The sequence below is a fragment of the Neovison vison genome, chromosome 6 (assembly GCF_020171115.1).
Source record: "Neovison vison isolate M4711 chromosome 6, ASM_NN_V1, whole genome shotgun sequence".
NCBI lineage: Eukaryota > Metazoa > Chordata > Mammalia > Carnivora > Mustelidae > Neogale > Neogale vison.
This window is the reverse complement of record NC_058096.1, coordinates 1435991-1448213: the sequence shown is the minus strand read 5'-3', so window position 1 is coordinate 1448213 and position 12223 is coordinate 1435991. Positions and strand designations below refer to the sequence as shown.

General features: G+C 64.9%; 1 protein-coding gene across 7 annotated transcripts in view; it reads left to right on the top strand.

The window, feature by feature from the left end:
• Nucleotides 1-12223, top strand: part of SLX9 (SLX9 ribosome biogenesis factor) — a 37150-nt gene that overhangs the window by 20501 nt on the left and 4426 nt on the right. For 4 of the 7 annotated variants that reach the window (XM_044250836.1, XM_044250835.1, XM_044250834.1 and 1 more), the window contains 3 exons: nucleotides 2313-2463; nucleotides 6644-6709; nucleotides 7662-8922. In XM_044250836.1, the coding sequence (XP_044106771.1) occupies nucleotides 2313-2463; nucleotides 6644-6709; nucleotides 7662-7785 (341 nt within the window). In that variant the 3' untranslated portion in view covers nucleotides 7786-8922. Of the gene's footprint in view, nucleotides 1-2312; nucleotides 2464-6643; nucleotides 6710-7661; nucleotides 8923-12223 lie in introns of those variants that run through there. The other 3 variants (XR_006384943.1, XR_006384941.1, XR_006384942.1) reach the window with 3 other exon arrangements.

Genomic DNA, 12223 nt, shown 5'->3' with positions numbered 1-12223 from the left:
GCTGCCCCGGCCACAGCACCTGTGCGCGGCGTGGGCGCCCCGGCCGGGTGTGGGTTCGCGGGGTCCCTCGCCTCCGTCGCCGCGCCCAGCGCTCTTGCCGACGTTCTCCCGCTCCGTGGCGGGCGCGCGCTCGCCCTGTGTTCGGGACGGACAGAAGCGGCGCTGGGTTTACCTTTTTTAACGCGGTGGTTTCGTGTGTGTCTCGTGGAGGAAAACCGCCCGATCTCGAGTCCTCAGGATGCCATCCTGCGTCTCCGACCGCCCCTTCGCTCGGTTGGCTCGGCGTCTGGGCCATCTTGGGGCGCGTGTGGACGCGTGCGGGACTGGCCACGGCTCGTTGTCCCTGTGGGGGTGCCCCGTCCCTGGACGCAGTTTGTCGAGGAGACTCCGCGTCCCTCCTCGGCTCGTTTCCGCGTCCTCGCGCACCTTGCTTGGCCTCCGGGGCCTGGTTTGGCCTGGGGGTGCCGCTGTTGTCGGATGCCGCTGTGGGGGAGGCCGTGGGGTCACGTGGCCACACCCTCTTCCCCGGTTCTTCAGTGCGGGGCCGCGTCCGTGGCGGCTCCGTGTGGAGTTCGCCGTGGGCACCCCGGCTGCGTGACTCCCGCCCCACCGACAGCCCTGCCGGCTACGGCTGCGGTGCCTTGAGTATATAGGTTAGTTTGGGGAGCGGTGCCGTGGGGACAGAACCGCATCTTCACATTCACAAATACGGTCTGTTTCTCCACTTAATGTGGACTTTCTTTAATTTCCGTTGCCGACGTCACGCGGTCTTCACGGTAGAGGGCTTACCTGGGTCTTTGTCCTGTTTTGTTAAGCTTGTTACTGACAGTTTTATAGTTATAGATACGGGATTCTTGAAAGATTCATTTTCTAGTTTTCTATTAGTAAGTAACATGGCTTTTTTGTTGCAGTTTCTATTAACGTACAGCATATTATTGGCCCCAGGGGTGCAGGTCTGTGAACTGTCAGGCTTCCTCATTTCACAGCACTCACCGTGGCTCATGCCCTCCCCAGCGTCCGTCCCCCACCTGCCCTCTCCACACCCCCTTCCCCAGCAACCCTCTTAGTGAGTAGGACGGCTTTTTAAGAATATTTTGTCCCTTTGACAGCGCTAAAGTCGAGTGTCCTGATAGTTATTCTGTTGCTTCCTTAGAACTTTCTACATGAAAATCACGGCACCAAGAACGGAGAGGACGTTTCATCTTCCTCACCTCGCGTTTCGTGTCTTCTCGTTGTCGGGCAGGGCTCCAGCCTCTGGGTAGTGGTGATGGAAGGGGTGTGAGTGGTTCCCAGGCCGGGGGCAGAGGCTGGGACCCAGCTGCGCTGTGCATGATGCAAGGGGCCATCGGTCACGTGCTGTCCGCCGCACACCTGGTTTCTGGGGACCTTCCCCTGGGCTTCTTGTTGGCCGGCAGGTGTGGACACGGGAGTCGGGGGAGTGACTGGGGCGCAGCCTTGCCGCCGCCTCCCGGATTCTGGGAGTTGCCCTCCAGCCACACTGGTTGGAGCACGTATTTTATTAGCAAATGTAAAATAAAGATATTTCTAAATGAAAATCAAATCCCCAGGCTTTGGGGAGCTGGTGGGCTCCGTCGGTTAAGTGTCCACCTTTCGATTTCGGCTCACATCCTGGTCTCAGGATCCCGGGATGCGGCCCTGTGTCGGGCTCCCACTCAGCAGGGAGTCTGCGCCTTCCCCTCCCTCTCCCTCTGCCCTGCCCCCCTCGTGCCCACGTGTTCTCAGATGAATGAATCTTAAAAGAAATTCCCAAGGCTGTGCCCCACACAGGCCCTGCCCTGCTGGCCGGTGCGGGCTTCTCCTCCAGCTCCCTGTTCTCCACTCAGCCGTGCTGGCCCCCAGCCTACCCCAGGGCCCCCTTCGCAGAGGCTGCGCTGCCCCCTCAGAGGCCCAGTCTGCCGGGCAGCGCCTTCTGGGAGCCCCGTGATGCCTGCTCCCATATGTGGGGACCCGCTTTCTCCTTGCTGGTGCGTCCCCAGAGGAGCGTGGGGAGCACAGGCTTGCGTGACCCTCCGTGACGCACTCTTCCTGTCGTCTGCCCCTCGACCCCTTTGATGCAGCAGCCCCCACGCCCGCCGCGCACAGGCCGCCGAGCCAGAGTCCCTTTCAGAAAGAGCGCCCGCGTGTGCAGCTCGGGGTTGGCCTTCGCCGTTAGGCTCCCGGCCTGCTCCCGGCCTCCCCGGCCGAATGGAGGTGCCGCCTCCCGGCCCTGCTCGGGGAAGAAGCCGGTCGCTTGTGTGCACGTCCCTTGCTCTCTGCTCCTCTCGTTAACCCACTGTCCTCTCTCCCCCCAGAAATCGAAGCCATAAAGCTGGCGGAGCGGCAGCGCAAGGCGGAGCGGAGACGGAGGGCCGCGGTGGTGGTGGGGGACCTGCAGCCCCTGAGAGACGCCCTCCCCGAGCTGCTGGAGCTGGAGGCGGGTGCGCGGCAGCCCCGAGCCCGGGGGTGAGTGTCCGTCTGCGGCCTGGGCATTGCGGCGCCAGGATGGGGCCGGCCCTGCCGGGGTGGCAGCCGCTGACCTGTGTCCAGAGCCCCGAGAAGAACCGGCAGGGGGCAGGGGGAGGCAGAGGCCGCTGAAGCGCCTGACCTCCTTGTTGGTGCAGAAGCCCTCGCTCCCGTGGCCCGAGCCTCAAGGAAGCACGTGCTGTGGTGACTCCCCCGCGTGGGGCTGGGAGCCCTGGGGCCTCTGGAGGCGAGCGGCCCGGCCGGCGTGGGGACGAGGGGCGCCTGTCGGCCTTCTCCACTGTGAGCCTCGGAGTGGCTTAGCCGGGAGGGCCGCGGTCCTGCCAGCTGCGGGGCTCACCCGCAGGGTCCCCGCCTGCCACCACAGCCGCGGCCTTCAGCTGCCCGTCCCGGAAGCGCGCGCTCCTGTAGCGCTTCCTGCCTCCCCGGGACTCGCGTGCTCTAGGGAAGCCAGTCCTTTTGCGGTCCCTCCCCGGGCCCCGCTGCATTGGCTCGGCAGGGGGGTGTCTGACCAGCTCTGGCCACTAGGCGCCAGAGTCGGAAGATCCCGGGCCAGCCCCCGGGATGGAAGCACCCAGAACCTTTGGTCCGGACACGGAGTCAAGGAGTGGCCTTCAGGGTTGAGACTAGGGATGGAGCCAGAGCCTGAGAGGCAAATCCCCCCGGTTCTCCATAAAAAATGTGACCCCGGTCAAGTGTCCTTTCCCTGCTTTCAGTTTTCTCATCTGAAAAGTGTGCTCTGGGCTCCCGGGGGGGGAGAAGAGCTGCGTCAGCACCCGGCAGGCCGCCGAGGGGAGGGCGTGTGGCCTCCCGCGGCCTGGGTGTCGAGCTGGGCCGTAGCTGAGGTGGCTTCTGGTCTCCCGCTGAGCCTCCTATTGGACAGGGTCACTGTCCCTCCTCAAGTGTGTCTTGGCACCGGGAGGCTGTTTGTTTGAATAACGTTACTGCAGAAGAGTTTCGGGTTTACAGAGAAACGCTGAGAGGCCCCGCGGCCCCGACACCAGCCCCTCGTCAGCGGCGGGTTCCGGGTGTGCCGGGCGCCGTTAAGGAGCCAGCGTGGATACGTAAATAACAGCGAAAAATAAGAGTGATGGAATTACGCTCACGGTTTATTCAGATGTCCTCCGTCGCCCCTAACATCTGTCCCAGGATCCCGTCCGGGACACCACGCGACATCGGTCACGTCCCTTTCCGTCTCCTCTTGGCTGTGACCGTCCCTCCGAGGACCCCGACTGTTGGGGGAGGCCCAGTCAGGCATCCGGGGAGACACCCTTATTGGAATTCCCATGGCGGTTCCTCGTGGGTCACCGGGGCCAGGGGCTGTGGCGGGGGAGACCGCAGAGGGCAAGTGTCCGTCTCCTTCCATCCAGGCAAGGTGCCTGTCGTCAGCATAAACTGTCCCTGCTCACGTGGGCTGTGGTCACCTGGCGGAGGTGGGTCTGCCGGGTGTCCCCACCCCACGTGGCTCCTTCCCTTCCCTGCACCGTCCCCTGGGGCACAGCCCACACGTGAGGAGGGGGAGGCACACTCCACTGCCGAGGACAGAGCGGCTGTGCGGACACGGGGGTTCTCCTTCGGGGGAGGAAATACCGTTTCGGTACCAGCGCGCGTGAGCCGCAGACGATGTCGGTGCGGACTCGTGGGTAGTTACGCACAGTGCGGGCCGTGATCCAGCACGACTTCACTCTGCAGCTGGCACGGGTCCGGCTCTGGCCACCGGGAGCCCCTTCAGGTGGCTCCTCTGTCCCTCTGACACGCCCCTCAGGGTGGGGGCTCCTTCCCTTCTGGCTCTGCCTGGTGCTCTAGGGCCCGGGCAGGTCCTGCCTGATCCTGGAATCCGCGTTTCTGCGAGCGCCCCGGTCTGTCTTGCGGCGGGAGTGAGGAGCTCTGTGTGCGCCCCCAGCGCGTCCCTGCAAAAGTACCACAACAGTTGACAAGACCAACCTTTTTGTTTGTTTGTTGGTTTCCTAAGGTTTTATTTTTAAGCAATGTGCACACCCACTGTGGGGCTCAAACCCACGATGCTGACACCAGGTCACATGTTCCACTGACTGAGCCTGCCGGGCGCCGCAGGACCAGCTTCCCTGTAACACTGGCCTGGAGTCTGAGGGTCCCCAGGATCACCCTTAGTTTTAGTCGTTCCCTAGGACTCAGAACTCAGCAGGCTGAAGGGAACGGGCCAGAGTTAGCCACGGGGACCAGGACAGTCCAAATGCAGAGCTTCCCGCCATCCTGTCCCCACGGGGTGGGTGGGGTGAGGATATAGCCCGTGTCTGCGTCTACAGTATACAGGGACTGTGCCAACCAGCCGTGCTCCCCAAGCTCGGTGTCCCCCTTCCCCAGGCGGCTGGTGAGCTTGGCCTTCGTTTCCTTTTTCTCCCTTGTGCTTCCGAGCCGGCTGAGGCCCAGCTGAGAGCCCCCAGCCCTATCTTAAAGGGTAGAGTCCCCGGCGCTCACCCCTCAGCCCTGGGGTCCTGAGCACAGGCCAAGCCCTCAGTGTGGTCACGGGAGCGTTTGGTCCCCTTCCTGCCTCACCGGGGCAGGGTCCTGGAGCCAGGGGGAGGTTCCGCGCTGGGCGGGCCACAGCAGAGGCTGAGTCTAGGAGGCAGGCAGATGGCACAGGTGACTGCTGATTAGTGTGTGTTGTCCCCCCTCCTCTGCGTGTGTCCTAGCATTGGGATGGGACAGAAGGGGGCTGGCCTTGTGGCCCTGGACCCCCAGACCCAAGCGCAGGGGTCATCAGTCACTTACTGGGCCACCCTGACCAAGGCCCTGGGCCGCTCTAAGCTCATCCCACACCTGTGATGTGGCCTCATGGGGCGGGGGCCACAGGGAGCCTGGGGTCCGAGCCGTCTGAGCACAGCTTCCCAGGCGGTGTCCCTGCCATCTGGGGGACACTACACTGCACAGTTGCACCAACACAGTGACACTGTTCCTCGGTGGGAGGTTAGTTCTCTAGGAAACCCGTTCTCTGCGAAGAACGTCAGGCCAAGGTCACCTTGTCTTTTCTGGAACTGGACCGGGGAGCTTTGGGTGGCTGAGCCACCAGGCCAGCCACCTGTTGGACCCCATGTGGGCCTGGTGGCCTTGGCCACGTCTTGAGGCTGCTGCCATGGATTCTCAGAGCGCCCCTGGTTGGCCACCAGGGTCGGGGGTGCTTCCTGCCGGCTCAGCCCCCCCGGATCTTACAGACCAGCAGCGGCTACGGAGAGCAGGCTGGGAATAGCAGGACCCACTGGGCCGCCCCCCGCTGGACTTCACGGCCTCACCTGAAGCTGTGGATTTGGACGAGTCTGCATCATTTGGGGTTTCTGCCTGCTTGGTTTGCTAGGCCCCGGGGGGTGGGACCTGCCACGTGGGCTCCCGCGCATCGGCGGGCGAGTGCTGGGGCTGGGTCCGCTGCCTGCCGGAGAGCCGCAAAGCTGGGAGTTTCCTGGGTGCTCCCGCAGGAGAGCGCTTGCCGGTGTGACAGGGACGCTGAGGTGTCAGGGGTACAAAGGTTGTCCCAGGGGTCATCCCTCGTCCGCTGGTGTCCAGAGCCGCTCCCTCCGGTGCTGGTGGGGCAGACTTCCTGCCGAGTGCGGAGCCCGATGCAGGGCTCAGTCGCATGACCCTGAGGTCACGACCTGGGCCGGAATCCGGAGTCGGATGCTTAACTGACTGAGCCACCCAGACAGTCCGATTATACGTTTTTGTGGATGGGGTACAGGGGTGTTGGGTGGGGGCTCGGATCCAGGGCCTGGAGATGCCGGCCACTGCCGAGAGGGGCCTGCTCGGGGTGAGCACGGGGAGGGACGGCAGTGAGAGGACGGGGCTGCAGGTGACGCATGACCGGCTGGCCGCGGGCAGGGCGTCCACGGTGGCCCAGGGAAATGTGTGGCCCTGAGCCGCTGTCTCCGCAGGCCTGCGCTGAGCATGGGCACAGGAGACAAGTCTCTCATCCATATTTTAACGGAAACCATGAATAAAGGACGAGGTCTCCCGGGCAGGAGGCTAAATTTAGGTGTTGGCCCGGGGCTCTGGTGTCCTCGCCCTTCCTGCTGCCTCATGCGCCTCCTGGTGACCACTCCGCAGGGGGCAGACTGTGCTGGTGACGGTGGCGTCGCACCGGGAGAAGGTCGGGGGGAGCCTCTGCTGACTTGCTTCTCTGTGCCCCCCACAGGGTGAGCCGCAGGCCCCGGCCCGCCGAGCTGAGCCGCATGAGCGCTGCGGAGAGGCGCCTGCTCCTGTGAGTACGGCCACCGCCATGGTGGGCCTGCGTGCGCCTGCTCCTGTCCTCCTCCGCTCCCCGGGGCTGTCCGGCCTCTGGCCAGTGGCTCCTCATTGGCACGAAGCAGCCTGTTTGTAGCTGGGCTGGGGAGCCCGATGCGGGGCTTGATCCTGGGACTCTGGGATCTTGACCTGGGCGGATGGCCGTGGCTTCAGACCGAGCTGCCCAGGCGCCCCGCCTCTGTGCTTCTGAGAGGCGGCGTGACCCCAGGCTCTACCTGGGGGCTGGCTGGGCATAGAGACCCACGTGGCGAGAGTGGCGGCCGCCACTGTGGACCCCTGGGGCTCGGACCTCTGCCGGAGGAAGCCCTCCAGCTCCCGCCAGGCGCCTATTTGTGGGCACGGCCCGTCTCGAGCCCAGGGGCGGCAGCGCGGGAGGGAGGGCGCCTCTTATGTAAGGCTCCGTCTGCCTCCCCACGTGTGTCCGCTTCTTCCTGCCTTGAATAGCAGCTCCGCATTGGAGTTGGGGGTGGGGGGCCCGGTACCCACGTCCTGGGGGGTGGGCAGGGGTGCCAGTCCCTCAAAGCCGCGGCTAGGTACAGTGGTTCCAGAGCCTGTGCGATCTGGAGGGGCTTCAGGGCAGCCACTCCCTCCCCCACCATTGGGGCCAGTCCTCCTGGGGCCTGACCCAGCCAAGCCGCTCCTAAGCCCCCTCCCTGCCCTGCTGCCTTCCCCACCCACCCCCATGGCGCCACTGCCCCCACCCACCTTCCTGAAGCCACCCTCGGGCCCCAGGGACTCTGCCCTGTGTAACCTCTGGCGCCTGGCCTACCCACTCCAGTGTCTAGCTTGCCCCGAGGTGCCCAGAGACAGCACAGCCGGGCTGGGCTACTGCTGATACCCTCCCTTTCCCCGCCCCCCATGCGGAAGGCACGGGGTTTGCTGACCTGCTCTGATCTCTTTTCTTTCAGGGATGAAGAAAGGGCTCGCTTTCAGGAGCTGCTGGCCAGTCCAGCTTACAGGGCCAGCCCCCTCCTGGCCATCGGGCAACAGCTGGCCCGGCAGGTGCAGCTGGACGGCGGCAGCCAGCTCTGATGCAGCCCTGAGGCGTCCCAGGAGCTCCAGGGACCCGCCCCTTGCCGTCCTTGCCCCGAACCCGGCCAGAGAGCCCACCGCGAAAGTGAGGGCACCGTCACAGGTGTTGGGGTGAGGGCACTCCTCTGTGCTCCCCACAGTCCCTGGGCTTCCTTCCAGACTGCTCCTGGGCAGTCTCTTGCTTGGGGTCCCTCGGCACAACTGCCCACCCGGCTGGCTCTGCGCCTCCCCAGCTCCTCTGCAGCCCGAGATGCTGTCCAGGCGGGTTCTGTGGGCGGCTGCTGCCCTCCCAGTTCCCAGGGGCTCCTGTCCGCTCCTCTTGGGTCGTGGCCCCCATGCCCTGCCCCCCAGCCCTTTCCCCCTGTGTCTCCCTTGGGCTCCCAGCCCGCATCGCTCCCGACCTGCCCCTGGCATTGAGGTGAGCCGGGCCGCCGTCGTCTAGCGGCCGGCAGACCCAGAAGACCTGGTCCCGCCTGGGAGCAAGATGGGCATTTCCCTTCCGAAGCCGGGGTTTGGAGGCCAGGCTGCAAGGGCAGACTGCACCCCTAAGGGCCTGGGCTTGTCCGGGGGGTGTGCGGTGTGGGGGCCGGGCACCCAGGGCAGCAGCTCCCGACCCAGGGAAGCCCCATCACCCGCGGGGCCAGGGCCGGGATACCCAGTACCCGTGGCCTCGCTGTGGTGTGCGGGTGGGGCGTCCAGGCGCCAGGCACTCTGGGCTTTGTGGCCGACCTGGCGTGCGCTCGGGCAGTGTCGTCGACCTCGGGTGCCGGGGCTCTCTGGGCACGGGTGGCTGAAGGGAGTCCGAGCCTGTGCCCCGCCGCCATTGGGCATCCTGGACCCCTTCTCGCCACCAGAGCACACAGTGTCACGCCTCCCAGGAACAGGACACGGAAAGGGACAGGTGTGGCCTCTGAGGCTGCGCGTGGGAGCCTGAGTCCCCTCGGCCGGAGGTCTGGACAGGCCGCCGGCCTCGGAGCGACGGTGCTCTCCTGTCTTCGGCAGGGACGCTGGTTCCCCTTAAGCGAGATGAGCTGTTCACAACGTGTTTGTGATCGACTCGCGTTTGCAATAAACATGTGCGGGAGAACCCGAGTGGGGCCCGGCCGCCCTCTTGTCTCTCCATCACGCTTGTCCGCACGTCTGAGTTTGGTGGCAGTGACTGCGAGTGTGTTACGTGTTATCTGAAGGGAAAAGAGTTCCCGGCCTCCCGGGTTCCAGGGCGTGCCAGAGGAGCCTGTGCCGGGGCAGGGGAGGGGTGCATGGAGGGTAGGCTGCCCTGACCACTGACCTCTGAAGAACCCCCCCCCCACTCCGGGAAGCCTCGAATATGTGGGGACCTCAGCCCCAGAGCAGAGTGCCGGATACCGGTGACCGCTGTGGCGGGAGAGGCCGTTCCGGGTGTCCCCTGGGTGTGGCCGGACGCCTGCCGCGGAGCAGGAAGGGAAGCCTGCGTGCGTGGGCGTGGTTTCTGGTGTGCACGGCAGGGTAAGCGGCGAGGGGAACAGTTGTGTTCGTGCAGGGCTGCGTGGGTCTGTTCTCTGGCACAGATGGGGCCCGCAGGCTCACTCTGCAGGTCCCCCGGCCCCAGCCTGACGCCGTCAGGACCCCCTTCTGAAGGACTCCAGCGACCCACGGGGATCCTCCCTCCCCAGGACCCTCTCCTCTTCCCCCTGGGGTCCTGGTTGCCGCGTCTGCTGTCCCCGTTCTGCTGTGTGTGTGCGTGTGTGTGTGCGTGCACGGTGCCGGCGCCGTGGGACCCGTGTAACGGACACCACCCCGGGACGCGCCGCCGCCTGTTCTCCCCACAAGTGTGGGCCGGGCCGGACGCTTGCCTGCGGCACCCACCAAAGTTGTGTCTTGGGCAACACGTCAGCAGATGAGGTGATTTCAGACACCGGGAATGCGTTCTCCCATGGAGTCTGGTCCCTGCTGGCGAGCCCACGCCGCCTCCGGAGGCCTCCAGACAGGGCGGTCCCGTCTGCCAGCAGCTCTGGCGTCCCCGGCTGGTGGCTGCATCACCCTGTTGCTGCTCTGCCTCCCGGGAGTCACTGGGTCAGGCCGCTGTCCTGTAGGATGGCCTCCCGTCAGCTAATGGCGCCGCGGGTTCCATTTCCAAGTACAGTCGTGCTCTGAGGTTCCAGGTAGATGGGAGTCATCGAAGACACACTGGGTCAGGGGAGGGTCAGGGCAGTGGCATTCTCGGAAGCTCCCAGGTGAACCGAAGGTCCACACCCAGAGTCAACGGCCACTCGCCAAGTGGGGCAGGGAGGAGGTGACCTTGCCTATGGGGTAGACGCCGGGCGACAGGCTTCGTGCGGTGGGACGGCCGTGCGGGAGAAGGAAGGGGGAGGCGTGGGGCAGCCGTGGGCAGCAGAGCACTGCGCTGGGGCCTTGGGCGGTGGGCTGGGGGTCCCCTCATGGTGATGAGGGCCTCCTGGCGCCCCCGGACCTCAGCACCCAGCCCTTGTCCTGCCTGGTGTTAACCTTATGTCCTCAGAGCTGCCTGGCTTTCCTGAGGACAGAAACGCTTGAGGGCAGGGGGTGATTTGCCCTGTTGGGTGCGGCAGTGAGTCCGTGAATGAACCAGAGACAGGAACCGGTGGCCTGCGTTGGCCCAGGTGACCAAGCCCCGGGTTTGGGTGGGGCAGCCTCGTGTCTGCAGGGTGTGCGGCGGGCAGAGGGTTCCTGACCCCGAAGCACCTGGCAGGGAGGAAGGCGCTGGTGTGAACGCACGGCCCTCGGGGTCGCTCCAGGCGGGCCGGCGGGACCGGCTCACGTGGGCTTCTTGTCTCTGCTGTCTGGGCTGCGGGCTGCACCAAGAGGGGCCTGGGTCTGGCTCCAGGCGGTGACCCGTGGCCCTGAGGCAGCCCCGCAGCCTCCGTGTGCGGACTTTCACGTGGGCTCAGGCTCCCTGGCTGCTTCAGAGCCTTTTCCTTGGGCCGAGACCAGCGTCCGAGCGGGGCCGTCGCAGCTGGATGGTGAGTCAGGCACAGGCAGCGCTGCCTGGGAAGGCCCCGTGTTGTGTGGAAGTCCGGTGTCGCGCAGGCCGCTTCTGGAATACCGTCCAGGCGGCAGTAATGCCCGGGGCGGCTGCTTAGGCTGGTCACGTTGTGCTGAGATGTTGGGGTCTGGCCCCCGCCTGGCCCTAGTGGGTTCTTGGCCGCCACCCCATGGCCCGGGTTCCAGGGTGCCGCTATCAGTTCACGTTTCCAGGACACGGGGGAGCCAGTCGGCTCCTAGAGATAGCAAGACGCCAGCCTTCCGGTCTCTCTCTGATGGCGCGTTCCCGGGCCAGCTGGTCCCCTGCTTCTGGACCCGAGACCCTTGGCTTGCGTGGACAGCTTCCTTATTTAGAAGTCAAACAGACTCAATAAACTGCATTTCATTCTACAGTTATTAAAGTAACATGGCTACTGTGATAATCACAGACGTGTTCGTGATGTTGGCTTGTGTTGCGGCTTTGTTAAGATTGGGAAATGTGATTTTTCAGATTCTGGGGTGAAATAGTGCTTACTTGGATCTGAATTCATATGTCTTCTGGTGCCACAGAGGCTGCTGGGCCCTGGAGTCTGCAGGGCCTCCTGCCAGGCTGAAGCCTTTTCCGTTCCTGTTCCTGTTGTGGTCTCTGTCGGCAGAAGAGGGGGCCCTGAGGGTTGGGACTTTGTCTGCAGAGGAGGGAGCCCAAGAGCCCGGAGAGGGGAGTGCCCCCGGGTTGGGGCTGGAGCTGGGGTAGCAGGTGCTTTCCCTGCTGAGGTTGAGGTCCTCAGGAATGCAGAGCTTCCAGCCCCCACCCCCACCGCCCCTGGAGCCCCACTGAGGCTCTTGACCTCCACTCTGGGTTCTGGTCAATGCCCGACAAGGACAGTACAGGGGTCGGGTGCCCGTCTCCCTGCTTGGGTGCCCAGGGCTTGTGCACAGCAGTAATTGTTCCCGCCTCCGGGCTCCTAAGTTGGGAACAGATTTTAATTACATCACGATGTGCAATTAGAGAATCTGTCCTGGTCAGCCCCCCAGGCTCTGGGCGCCTGTGTGAGCGGCCCTCCCTCTGCCTCCTGCAGACACATGCCCCTGGGTCTGATGGACCTGGCCATCATCCCCCCACCCAGCAGGCTAAAGTGCCCCATCCTCTAGCCTGCCACCTGGTAGGGTGGCTGCCTCCCACCCCGTTCATTCCCAGCCAGCCTTTCTGTCCCCATCTGTGGCAGGTCCTTGGGCCACACCCAGCACGTGCCATGGAAGCGCAGTCTGGTGGGGGCAGCTGTCTGCCATAGCTCAGTGGGGGCCCTGGGCCGCACTAGGAGGTCTCTAGGGGAGGGGACAGTGGCAAGTGTGAGTGAGGAAGATGTCCGCTCCTGGCTCCTGCCGGCTGAGCTCCTGTCCCAAACACAAACCGGTGGTGGAGGTCCCGGGCGGGTGGATGAGGGGTACACAGAGGCCG